The sequence below is a fragment of the Betta splendens genome, chromosome 10, assembly GCF_900634795.4.
Source record: "Betta splendens chromosome 10, fBetSpl5.4, whole genome shotgun sequence".
NCBI lineage: Eukaryota > Metazoa > Chordata > Actinopteri > Anabantiformes > Osphronemidae > Betta > Betta splendens.
The window spans coordinates 10,894,662-10,907,420 of record NC_040890.2 but is presented as its reverse complement, the minus strand read 5'-3'; the positions used below and the strand labels follow the sequence as shown (position 1 = coordinate 10,907,420).

The following is a 12,759-nucleotide window of genomic DNA, read 5'->3' as shown; positions in this document are numbered from 1 at the left end:
TGTGTGTGTGTGTGTGTGTGTGTGTGTGTGTGTGTGTGTGTGTGTGTGTGTGTGTGTGTGTGTGTGTGTGTGTGTGTGTGTGTGTGTGTGTGTGTGTGTGTGTGTGTGGAAGGTCACTGCATCTAGTCCCTCGACTCTGAAGTAATTGACTCTTGCATTGAGCTGCACTCTGTTTTTAATTAAACAGCAAAACAGGGAAGCTTTGTTGCGCTTACAACGCTCCTGTGCTCACATCCTCCACTGCAGGAGCAATGAGATGAATTATGAGGCAATAAACAACCGACAAACACAGCACAGATGTTTAAAGCTGAAATACAGCTCTGACATTGTCCCAACGAGGTCGATCTCAAGTTGTGACATTTGTCATAGTAAAGCAAACGACTCAAAAGACGCACCTTAAAACATTTGTGTTTGAGAACAGCAGGAGGGAGCAATAAACGGCGAGGAGATCAGTCTGAGAATGTGATCCGCAATCAGGCTTGAAGTTCCACTGATCACATCTGGGTCAACAGCGGCGCAGCGTGAGTGCTTTAATTAACCCTGACCGCGCCTGACAAGACCACCGCTCACTGAGTCCTGCTATTCCTGGAGCGGGACCGCTGCAGCTTGAAGAATGCTCACGTATTTTCATATCTCTCATTTTGACGTTGGACGGCAGCCGGAGATAAATTAGGACAAACAAATAAGTGAAAATAACCTCCTCTGACCGAGTTTGGTCTCAGCTGAACATTTAGGGCTCAATGAAAGCGCTGCCTGTGGTGTATCGTAAGGCGACTGTCTCCATAAATACTGTCACCAAACCATTTCCTAGTCAATAAACAGTGAATTACGCATGACAATTTAAATCAGGATTAGCTGATGTGACTTCTGATATGGACACGTGTTAGAAGCTGCGTGTGTCCGTTTGTCTGTAGTGGTGATGTTGTCGTTGCTGACATTCCTGGAAAAACACACACACACACACACACACACACACACACACACACACACACACACACACACACACACACACACACACACACACACACACACACACACACACACACACACACACATGCGATAGCTTGATTCGAGCGTGATTGCTCAACTCTTCAGCTGTTCAGGCTGCTCCCTCTAGGAAAGCTACATAAACAAACGTGAGTGTGTTCAACATCAGGTGCACTCAATCATCTTCTCTCCTCGCTCCCTCCTGGCTTCACCTCAAACCCGTAGCTCTGCTCCAAAGATGGTTTGGATCTTGGGCAAACATCCCCTTCTCCGGGAGGCTCACGCGTCCTTTGACTGAAACCAACCGCAGCCTAATATTTGCAGGCGTGTTGTTTTACCGTCCAGCATGTTTCCCCACTCCTTTGTGTGCTGACTGTGTTTCACTTCAGTGACCCTAAGCTTTTAACCTGAAAGATCCATTCTGACGCGGCGCAAGCGAGCGAGGGATGAAGATGAAGGGCGGCAGACCGGCGGCTCAGCCCTGCCGCGTTCTGTTGTCCGGATGGATGACTTAGAAAGTGGTTCTTTGACGCCTGGTTGGAGACGTTATCAGCGTCAGCGTCTGCAGGCCCCGTAAAACTGCAGGAATAAAAAGAGGGCGTTTGTGCGGAGCGGAGTGGGGAACAGGGTCTGTGACTGTCCGCGGGGCCCCACGGCCGCCCCGGGGCCCCGGCCCCCCTCGCGCGGGGCGTGCTCTCTCATGGAGGCGCTCTCTGTAGAGCCTCTGTCGCCTGCAGCTGAACCAGGTCAGGTGGGAATGTTTTCCCTCGCTTTCTAGTAATTTGTGAAGTCGTCAGTGCGCTCCATTGAGAGCAGACTACCTTGAACCGGGCCGAGTGGACGGGAGGGGCCGCGGTGGGCTGCTTTCATGTTTTATGCGCTAAGTGACGCGAATGCCGACATTCGCAGCAGATTTGCAAGTACTGCAGAGCGACTGTATCAGTAATGTAAGAGTAAACTCACCGTCAACACCTGGATGTAGTGAAACATTCCTGTGTGTGTTTGTGCGGCGGGGCTGCTGTTATTGCAGCGAGGCGGAGGGGCGGAGCTGAAGGACCACTGGGGAAAGTGAGACGCTCGCATCGGAGGCTCAGACGGGTTGGAGACCGCGGGCAGGATGGATGTGTGAGACCGGAGCAGCGCGTCCGACGGCCCGGCTGCGTTTCTGACAGAGAGAGTCTGCTGTGGCATGATGATTTGGTGACACACAAACCAAAGATTGGACCATAGTATCAGCGCGTCACCGGAGCCATGGCAACGGCCGCTCTCACCGGATTCTCCATGATGAGCCTGCTCAGTCTTGGCTACCTGACGTGGGACCTGATGGGTCCTAATCAGGTGGAAAAGGACCCGGGTCAAGCGTTGGGCGGCAGGGCCCCCGCCCCGCGGCCTCCCCACATCATCTTCTTCCTGACCGACGACCAGGGGTTCAACGACATCGGCTACCACAGCTCGGACATCAGGACGCCCACGCTGGACAAGCTGGCCGCCGATGGGGTCAAGCTGGAGAACTACTACATCCAGCCCATCTGCACCCCGTCCCGCAGCCAGCTCATCACCGGCAGGTAGGCTCCAGCAGAATAAACGTTTGCCCCGTGATGCTGATGCTGATGCTGATGATGATGATAATGATGATGAGGACGTCTCACTCGTCGCGTGTGCAGGTACCAGATCCACACCGGCCTGCAGCACTCCATCATCCGGCCCCGCCAGCCCAACTGCCTGCCCTTCCACCACGTCACGCTGCCCCAGAGGCTGCAGGAGCTGGGCTACTCCACCCACATGGTCGGCAAGTGGCACCTGGGCTTCTACAAGAAGCAGTGCCTGCCCACGCGCCGCGGCTTCGACACCTACTTCGGCTCGCTGACGGGCAGCGTGAACTACTACACCTACGACTCCTGCGACGGGCCCGGCCTGTGCGGCTTCGACCTGCACGAGGGCGAGTCGGTGGCCTGGGGCCACAGGGGCAAATACTGCACCCACCTGTACACGCAGCGCGTCCGCAAGATCCTGGCCTCCCACGACCCGCGCTCCCAGCCGCTCTTCATCTTCCTCTCCTTCCAGGCGGTCCACACGCCGCTGCAGTCGCCGCGCGAGTACATCCGCCCGTACCGCGGCCTCGGCAACGTGGCGCGCAGGAAATACGCCGCCATGGTCTCCACGGTGGACGAGGCGGTCCACAACGTGACCTACGCCCTGCGCAAGTACGGCTACTACCAGAACAGCGTCATCGTCTTCTCCACCGACAACGGCGGCCAGCCGCTGTCCGGCGGCAACAACTGGCCGCTGCGAGGACGCAAAGGCACCTACTGGGAAGGCGGCGTCCGAGGCGTCGGCTTCGTCCACAGCCCCCTGTTGAGGAAGAAGAGGCGCGTGAGTAAAGCCCTGGTGCACATCACTGACTGGTACCCCACACTGGTGGGACTGGCGGGCGGCAACGAGTCCCTGACGAAGGGGGTGGACGGCTATAACGTGTGGGGAGCCATCAGCGAGGGCAAAGAGTCCCCCAGGCTGGAGATCCTGCACAACATCGACCCCCTCTACAACCACGCACGCAGCGGCTCCCTGCAGAAAGGCCACGGCATCTGGAACACAGCCGTCCAGGCCTCCATCCGAGCCGGAGACTGGAAACTCCTGACGGGAGACCCCGGGTACGGAGACTGGATCCCGCCGCAGGTGCTGCCGGGCTTCCCCGCGGAATGGTGGCAGCTGGAGCGCCACACGGCGCCCCGGAGGTCCCTGTGGCTTTTCAACATCTCCGGGGACCCGTACGAGCGCTACGACCTCTCTGAGCAGAGGCCGGACGTCGTCAAAGAGCTCTTGGCCCGGCTGGTGTACTACAACCGCACCGCGGTGCCGGTGAGGTACCCGTCGGAGGACCCGCGGGCCGACCCGCACCTGAACGGGGGCGCCTGGGTGCCCTGGGTGGGAGACGAGGAGGAGGACAACTGGGACCGCGTTCACCGGAGAAAGAACAAGGACTGGAAGACAAAGCTTAAGCTTTACAAAAGCAGCTTGTTTTTTAGGAGACTTAACACGAGGATCATGTCCAACAGGATTTAAAGACCAGCTGAGTGATGGAGAGAAAGATTCAGCAAAATCTACATTCAGGATGTGTCTGTTTGTCTGTTTCCCAAAGAGCAGACTTCATTCTAGTTGCATATAGTGTTTTCCTGCAGAAGTACTGTGTTGTACTGTGTGTTGTACTGTTCTGTACCTATAACCTAGAGAAGTGTGAGCTGGTTCTAATGTAAAGACTAAAGTACTGTATGGAAGCGTCTTGTTCTAAACACCCTGCTCAGGTTGGGCTGTTTTAAAAGGTCACAATCACTGTTTGTGACAAGGAAAAATGATCCGCAACCATAACCATGACTAATATACAAAATGTCTACCTCTGTATTAATGTGACATTTCCGTTCTCACATCTTCCTATTTATTTTTTCCTAAATGGAGGAAACATGTCGATGTTTGAAATAGGTAAAAGCGTAATTACAGGGATCATTAACAGCTTTAATGCCTGTTGTCATTTTGTGTTTCTCATATTCGCACTGACTCTTTTATAAAAACAGACTGAAGTTTTTAAGGTAAAACAAAGCAGAGACAGAATAGTGGAGGGAGGGGGCTCGTGGTCTACTGCCATTTCCTGGTAATACAGTACACGTTATTTACAGTATAGTCCAGTATTGTGAGGTATTGCCTTCTCCACACAGATGTGTGCGTTTTCTGCAACATGTCGTGAGAGAAATGAAAAAGAAGTGATCCGCCAACCGCGAACTTTACTTTCTAAGCCGCGCTCCTTTACGCACTTTGCGTTGTGACGCACGTTTGACCAACAGTGTCTCCAGTTCAGCGTTGGTGCAGCTGGAGGTGGTGCTTCACAGGCGGTAAGTGGCTCGTTTACACTTTAACATTTCCCATTTTATCGGACACAAATATCAGTAATTGATGTGTTATAATTGATGTTAGCCTATATTAACGCCAGTAAGGAGCTACTGTGATTTTGCGATAGCTGCTCTTATATAACGATTTATTGTGAGCCCGTGCGTCGCGAACCTCAGACGGATCCCGGTCACAGCTGCACAGATTACGATGCGGCCTGTTGTGAGAGCGATAAAACATTAAGACAGTAAAACGGCCAGAGACAGATGCGCTGCGGTGATGAATCCAGCCTCATCGCGGGGGCGCGCACCGCTGCTTCCGCGTGCACGTGTTACAACCATGGTGGGTTCGGTTCGGCTCATCTCCAACACGTCCCGTGTATTCGTAAGTCCGGTAAACGCCGGACCAGGCGGCGGTGAACGGCGGCTCCTGTGCTGATGCTGCGCTTAAAGAATGAATTAAAGACGCGAAGGCTCAGCTTCTGCGAGATGTTACGTAACTTCAGTTAAAATCTACATATAGGAGGATGGATTCAGAAACACAAGGGGACAATAATAAATCCTGCAACACAAACATCAGCCCCGTATTCTGACGCGTATAGATTCGCGTCGATGTTTTTTAAACTCTTTTTTAAACTCTTGTTAGAAATAACGAAACCACGTCAAGCAGGTGCAGATGCTTGTGCTTCTCGTGCCCTTTTCTCTTCTAAGTGGTGGCCCTGGGTTATTTATAGACACAAGTGTACATTTACAGAGTAACTAATAAGACATTTATAGGCTCTGACACGTGACGGGATATTTAACACTACGTGTGCCAGAAACGTTATTTACAGTTTTTTGCAGTCAAAACTTACGTAACTAATGCGTTCATGCCAGAAGTGGCAGCAGCTGCAGCAGCCTGAGCTTGTATATGCATGCATATGTAGGCTGTGCATAAAAATGAATGTGACAGACCAGTTGGTCATATTAGTGAGACCATCTCCTCCTATGACAGAAGACACAATGGGTTCACTTCATCTCTGAAGCCAAATCTTAAAATTTATTCTCCTCCCGTTTTCTTTAAACAGCAGCGTAGGAAAGGCGTTTACACTCAGGTGCGGGTTGCGGTGCAGAGTGTTGTATTTGGTTATCGCAGACCGTGAGGACATTGCGTGTTTCTGGGCCGTGCTGCTTCTCTCACTTCCAGTTCCACACAGTTGAACAACATGGCAACAAAGAAACTACAAACATTCCAACTGTCGAGGCAATACTGACATGTTGAAAGTCCCCTCGCATCATGTCGGCGGCCGCGTTAACATGATTTCATAACTGATTTCAACACAGAGTGAAAAAAAAAAATCCACGCCGTTCAGATTTCCTGTAACCACCCATCAATTCACTGTTTCCTGTCAGTTCACTGCTGATTTAGTGCAGGGGTTCTTTGGGGTTTTACTTTTATTTTTCTCCTAGAGGTAAAACAAGGATGGAGCGCGTCCTGATACTTGTGGTGATGTTAGCGGGAGGAATTCATGGTAAGTTTTCCACATTCTGCGAAGACGATATTTAGCTCATTAATTAACATGAAACTCATTTCTGTCCACGTGTCCTCCTCAGCTCTTTTTCCAGTGTTGGACACTAACTGCGATGCTACCCGGGGCACCACCTCGTGCAATGCTACGTCTGGAGGGTCTGTGTACATCCAGGTGATGTCCAACGTTAGTGGCCACATGGTGCACTGTAAGATGAACATGGGGTCCACCAAGGTTTTCACCATGAAAAAGGAAGCGGTGAAGATGCACAGGGACAATGCCGAGTTTTTCATCAGCAACGGGACGCTGAAGCTCACAAACCTGACCAAGAACGACACGGGCCAATACAGCTTTGATATCTACGATCACAATGGGGTCCTCCAGCGAAACACCACGGTTCATCTGCACGTTCAAGGCAAGTACGAGTTGCACCACGTGAGCGTAAATCAAACATTACTCCACCACGAGGAGCTGGAAGGTGTGGTCGACAGGAACTTGTGGTTTAACAGACAGTTTCTCTCCTTTTTATCCTGTTTTTCTTTTTACATTGTGAGGTTTGCACGTTTTTGTTTTGTGACACTTGTAGCGTAGTGAGCTGCTGGTAGCAAACACATGCTCCAGCTGATCCTCTTCTAATTATTCTCATATCACTGTCAGTGTTCTTTAAGTTTTTATTTCCTTCTCTCACCTGAATCCTCACTGCTGCTTCAATTGAAGCAAGTGTTATAACAGTTATTAATTTTTCAAAATTTTATAATATTTCATAATTATACAGCCTACTGTATAGTTACTGTTGTGGTCTCTTGTCTTTAGACTCACAGTTCATGCTGATCCTGATACTGGTCATTGCTTGTGCAACGTTTCTACTGCTGGTGATTCTGCTAATTATCTGCATTTGTTGTAAGATGTCAGGTAAGACATGCATTCCTGAGAAGCCTAATATTAATGACAGCGTATTTGGTCTAAAGGTCTTTCGCTTTCTATTTTAAGAGCAAAACTTTTCTTTTTTGCAGCAGCGAGAAAGCAAAAACGCACAACTGTATACTCTTATTGAGGTCAAACATCTACCATGAGGCTGGTGGTTAATGAAAGTCTCCAGGAACCAGCAGCAACAGGTGCTCAGGTCAAAGGTCAAAGAGAGATAAATAGTCAAGTCATTGTAAACGAAACATGTCGTCTAATGCATTGAGCTGTATCACTGTGTATCTGTATTAACATTAATGAGCTTCTGATACGAACACACTCCGTGTGTTTAAAACTAAATATGAATTATTGTTCTATCACCTAAATATGTGTGATAAAGTAATTGCATTTTAACTTTTAATGTAAATAAAATGTACATACTGTATAATTTTATATGAGGAAATCCAAATATCTTCACACGTGGTTAATATAATATGTTGTAATGCGCTGAATGGACAAGAAGTGGAATAAGCAGAATGTAAGAGAAAGTAGAAAGAAGATTTTATTTAGAAAAGCTGTGTCAATGGTTCATGTGTGGACAGGTTTAATTGCAGTTTGCATCACTTCCCTCAGACTGTTTCCTCAAAATGTGGGATGAAACGTAATACAAGAAACTCCACAAACCATTTTCAGACTCCAGATGCAACTGCGGTCTCCTTAGTGCTTTTTGAGAGGTTTGGTTCTCTGAGTGAAGGATTCAAACAGTGAGTTGAACAAACGGTGCAACATAAACCGAGGCCTTGTTTCATCGTCTTACACAGTTTGAACAAGGAACTGAGACGAGCAGTTGGCTGAAATATTCCACTTTCTTTACCTACATTTGTTGTGGACAGCAAACTAATCACTGATGTGTGTTAGTATTATTTGAGGTTTGTCTGTTTGGAGACTGGTGAATAAAACACGTCTGCACTGATGATGAACATGACTGTGTTACAGCACAGATTCCCTTAAACAAACAAGGATCACACTCTTCAGATCAATAAATTGAGATTTTCTGTCAAAATAAATTGAGATGTTCTGTGTTTTTGTGGTTGAAATTGTCTTAAAGCTCAGGAAAAGTAAATGACTGAACAAAGTGACTGAACATTTGTGTTGAAGCATCTTTGCTCTGCCAGGACAGGACGTATCTGTGTGTTACTGATTTCACTTCCTGTGTTGGTCTGAACCCTCTGTGATGTTGTATTCTTCTGATAACAGACATGATCTTTGTTTGTTCATGTGATTCAACGCGTGGAAGCAAACACTTTATTCCATTTAATTTAGAGCAGCCTCTGTCTCTGCTGCTTTAGCCAGTGTGGTGATCTCTGCCTGACTTCCTACGTATCCTGACATGATGTGTGAGATCGAACTAACTGACAAGTTTTAAACCTGGTCAAGTCATTTACCACTACCTTGAAACCTTTAAGCAAACAGGATGCAGCTGACCACAATGTGTCACAGGACACAGAGAAACCTCTATAAATATGGTTTGATGATGTCATTGCAGATTATATATAATTACTAGACAGACAATATACTTGAGTGTAGTAACATATGCTACTCTGTTGGGGAGAAAAATCGAATGCACTACAGCTTTGATATGAATAGTTAAGTTTTTATGATAATTATAAAAAAAATATTTCATTAAGCCGCTTTCTAGTGTCATTTTATTTTTATATCAGTGAGTCAGTCGTTAGACGTGTCTGGTGGACTGTGCCTTTAATCTTTTCAGCTGTAGTAGGTGTAATGCTTCCCTCTACTGGTCTCTAGAGGTGATTGAAGTGATCTTTATTTGCCTTAAAGGGCCCATATCATGCAAAATCCACTTTTTAGACATTTTGGAGCGTTCCTATGACTCTATGGGTCACATATACACACACTGAGCACAGTAGAAATGCATTTCCTGCTTTTTTCACATTTTGAAAACGTAAATTTCCTCATCCAATGAAAACAGCCACGACCTACTCTGAGGCCGTGTCCCAGTTGTCGTCACACTGGTTGAAAGTTCTCCTTGCAAATCCTGAACCACCACCCCCACAATGATCCCGAACCAAAACTGGACTTCCGCCGTTTCCCCCTCTCACTCACCGTGAACAGACCAGCACGGCAGCGCCCAAGTCCTCCTATAGAAATAGTTTGGTTCTTGGGTGTTCTAACCAACACCAAAGTCTCTTCACTTTACCAAGGGATCAACAAGTGAGGATTTGTGGGTCACTTTTATTTTTAACGGACCGGTGCCAGAAACACTGCCTCAGCATTTATACGTATGTGCATTTCAAACGAGGGTGCGTACAATGCTGGATTTGTTTAACGGCTCCTGTTGGAAAAAAAGGACCTATTCATAAAGTCCGTCATCCACTCACTGCAGTAAGTACATGCTTGATATTTATAATGTTTTAAAATGTTAGTTTGTCCGTTTAAAATGTAGTAACCTATGTGTGAGTCAAGTTACTAGCTAGCTATGCTAACGGCTACAGCCATTCGACCGAGCCTTTGTCCCCTTCAAATGTGCTCATGTGGGCTCCTGCAGCCACACACCTGTGTGGAGAAAAGCTAATGATTATCGTAACGGCATTGAGCGGCTACGGGCAGGGAGCGGTGGGTCTAGCGTCTGTCATTTTCTGTAATCGCATACACCTGCAGGGAACAGCTGATCGTTATCGCCCTTCCAGCGGCGACAGACAGGAAGCGGTGGGTCTAGCTCGCTGTAGTAAGTTTGTGCTTGATACTTGTGATATCTAAATATGTTAGTTGGGTCTGTTTAAAATGCAGTAACCCACATGTGAGACAAGCTAATCGCTAGCGTCGCTAACGGCTACAGTGAGTCAACTGAGCCTTTGTCCCTTTCAAATGTGCTACTCTGAGTTGGTGCAATCACACACCTGTGTGGGGAACAGCTAATACGATGGGCCTTCGATCGGCGACAGGCAGGAAGTGGTGGATCGAGCTTTTGTCCTGTTGACGTGCTGCCGCTCCTGTTTGTGTTGCGTTAGCCGTTAGCATGCCTTTAGGCCTTTGCACTTTAGAGCTACAGCTGGTCGATCGCTACAAAAAGAACCTGCAGATGAACGCGGTTATGTTTGTTACCCAGTCCTGTGTCACAGCCTAAATCAACTTGTGATTTGGGGTTATGTCATTGTTCTATCAAATTCTAACATGATTAGTTGGAATGATTACTGTGTTGTGTTTCAAGCTTAGTTGCTAATTAGTCACATCTCTACAATACCTGCTGCTTATCTGGTCAGTTACCGATAGCTTGTACCATAGCCATTATATTTGTAGGACCAATACAATTTACAGTAAATGTAACAGTATTTTCTATACTGTAGGAGGGCAAATCCCAGTTGCCCACATGCAAGGAGGCTGTCAAACAGAGAAATCACTGCAGACTGTTGGTACACAGACATCTGCTGCCCAGCTCAGGAGTGAAGGTATGTAAGTTTGTATGTACCAACAGTAAGATAGGTAATAGAAGATTTTAATTGGTATATACTGTTTAGATTTTATATTTGAATTGTAACAACTGTTTATCTGTTGTTTTAGCACAGACAGGCCTGTCCTCTTGTTTGGTTTAATTTTTTGTCTGGTATTGTGTGTTCTTACATTAGAGAAGGTTTTGACCTACATAATTAACATTTCACTAATCTACAATTCTGATTGCAGTACCTTTTTGTTTCGATGAGGTGATGGTGAGGACAGCCACAGCTTCCATCTGGTAGAGGACTGCTTCCGCTCAGTCTTCCAAATAGTGATGAGAACAAGGATCACCACATCTCCCTGTTTACCCTACTTTCATGCATTTCGTCTGCAAGGCCCTGCAAAAGCTTCTCCTTCGTCCTCAAACCCCCAGACTTCTTAATTAACTCAGTAACCTATACATTGCACATTGGAGTGTGAAGGTAACAGTTTGTTCTAGCTTTGGAGTAGTGGTGTATTTTTTTGGTTTACAATAAAGTTGGCTTTAACTATTATGTATTTCACTGAACTCTGTTTCTGAAGGGAAAACACTTTTATTTAGGAAATCATAGTATTGAAATTACATGTTTTTCTCTTTCTAATATGGTAAGCTATAAAGTTGAAGCGGCCATAAATAAAACGCATATAAATTATATATAAATAAAGTTAAAAAAATTCTTAATGAGTGTTGCACTCACAAAAAACACATTTTTACTCAAACGGTAAAGGAGTTATTCTACAGGTGGTCTACATCAATCATACTATGAGTGTTTTAGTGTTTTATCCATCAGGAAACTGCCTTCATCTACAACCCAAGCATGAAGAGATGGCAACTCAGATTCTTCACCCCAGGAATCCTCAGCACCAGCTCACTAGCCTCTGTAGACTAGATACCTGTAACAACTTTAGATACAGAGACATATTACTGTCAAATTTATCATGAATGACAAAAAACATAATTAAAAGCAGTAAAAATACGGTCAATATATAATTTGAACCAATGCTTTTTGTTCCCAGGTAGGTCATGCAGTGATTGCTCTAAATATTAATGCACATTTTTTAAATAAAATTGTCAGAGCAGCAGCACAAGTAAGACAAAAACAGTGAAATGTGTAAATGTAAAATGTATTTATATTATTTCAGCTATGCTCTCAAACTTATTTATTTGTATAATGTAAGCTAAAGTAGTGTTTTCTATTAACGAGAGTTTTCCAGGTAAGTTGTGTTGTGAATATTGAAGCTGCACACGCCATTTAGCATTCGCATTAGCAACCGCTAGTCGCTTTGCAAATTACATAAATCAATTAAATTGAAGTAAATGCGACATTACCAATGAGACACATCTTGCATCAGCCGAAATGTGGCGACTTCAACAGCCTCCTCTTCAGCTTCAGGGTCAGATTCGGGATCGTAGACGTATGGTTCTACTATGCTACCGGACCAGCTGACTAAAGTCGTGCAGTCCTGTAGTGGGTCTTCTTCTTCTGTGGAGGATTGCGGTGGATTGCATTCTCAATGTCGCACTACTGCCACCTATTGTATCCTAACCGTGCGGTGGCTCGTATCCATGGAGCCAATTTAAAAAAAAAACAACAACAAAAAAGGTATGCGCTTCCGCACAGAGGTGTGGCGAGCAGCTTCGCTTGCGACACGCCCAGAAAACACAGCGTTTGCTGATGGAGAGTGAAAACCACACATTGACAGGGGCAGTGTGGACGATCTAAAGGGTTTTATGGGATGAAAATTTACAGAGACCTTACTGAGACATTAAAGTCTAATATTTTTTAGAATGAAAAGCATGATATGACTCCTTTAATGGTTGATACACAGCAATGGTGGCTTTGACAGTGGTCGTTACAATTGGACTTACTTTTTTCCAGTTGTAGACGTCTATTGTGATGCTGTTTCTGTGTGTGATATGCACTAATATTTCTAAAACAATATCGTGGTCATTCTGTTAAATTATAAGTGCCACGACAAGTGTAATA

At 46.2% G+C, this 12,759-nt stretch overlaps 1 protein-coding gene and 2 long non-coding RNA genes across 3 annotated transcripts; 2 read left to right on the top strand and 1 right to left on the bottom strand.

Annotated features, from left to right (window-relative positions):
* Positions 1-534: 534 nt before the first annotated feature.
* LOC129602886 (arylsulfatase I-like) lies at positions 535-4,494 on the top strand. The gene is made up of 2 exons (XM_055512533.1): positions 535-2,552; positions 2,652-4,494. The coding sequence occupies exons 1-2, from the start codon at positions 2,239-2,241 to the stop codon at positions 4,048-4,050; spliced, it is 1,713 nt and encodes a 570-aa protein (XP_055368508.1). The 5' UTR covers positions 535-2,238; the 3' UTR covers positions 4,051-4,494.
* A 4,626-nt stretch (positions 4,495-9,120) lies between these two features.
* On the top strand, positions 9,121-11,286 carry LOC129604771 (uncharacterized). Its single transcript, XR_008695966.1, has 3 exons — positions 9,121-9,682; positions 10,645-10,746; positions 10,979-11,286. It is a non-coding gene; the product is annotated as an uncharacterized LOC129604771 (long non-coding RNA).
* A 19-nt stretch (positions 11,287-11,305) lies between these two features.
* Positions 11,306-12,589, bottom strand: LOC129604772 (uncharacterized). Its single transcript, XR_008695967.1, has 2 exons — positions 12,102-12,589; positions 11,306-11,674 (listed from the first exon to the last, which is right to left on the bottom strand). It is a non-coding gene; the product is annotated as an uncharacterized LOC129604772 (long non-coding RNA).
* Between the last annotated feature and the right edge of the window lie 170 nt (positions 12,590-12,759).

Excerpts from the sequence above, each read along its gene's own strand:
- LOC129602886 (XM_055512533.1), top strand. The coding sequence starts at position 2,239 with ATGGCAACGGCCGCTCTCACCGGATTCTCCATGATGAGCCTGCTCAGT. Across the intron at positions 2,553-2,651 it reads AGCCAGCTCATCACCGGCAG|GTACCAGATCCACACCGGCC; the intron begins GTAGGCTCCAGC and ends TCGCGTGTGCAG.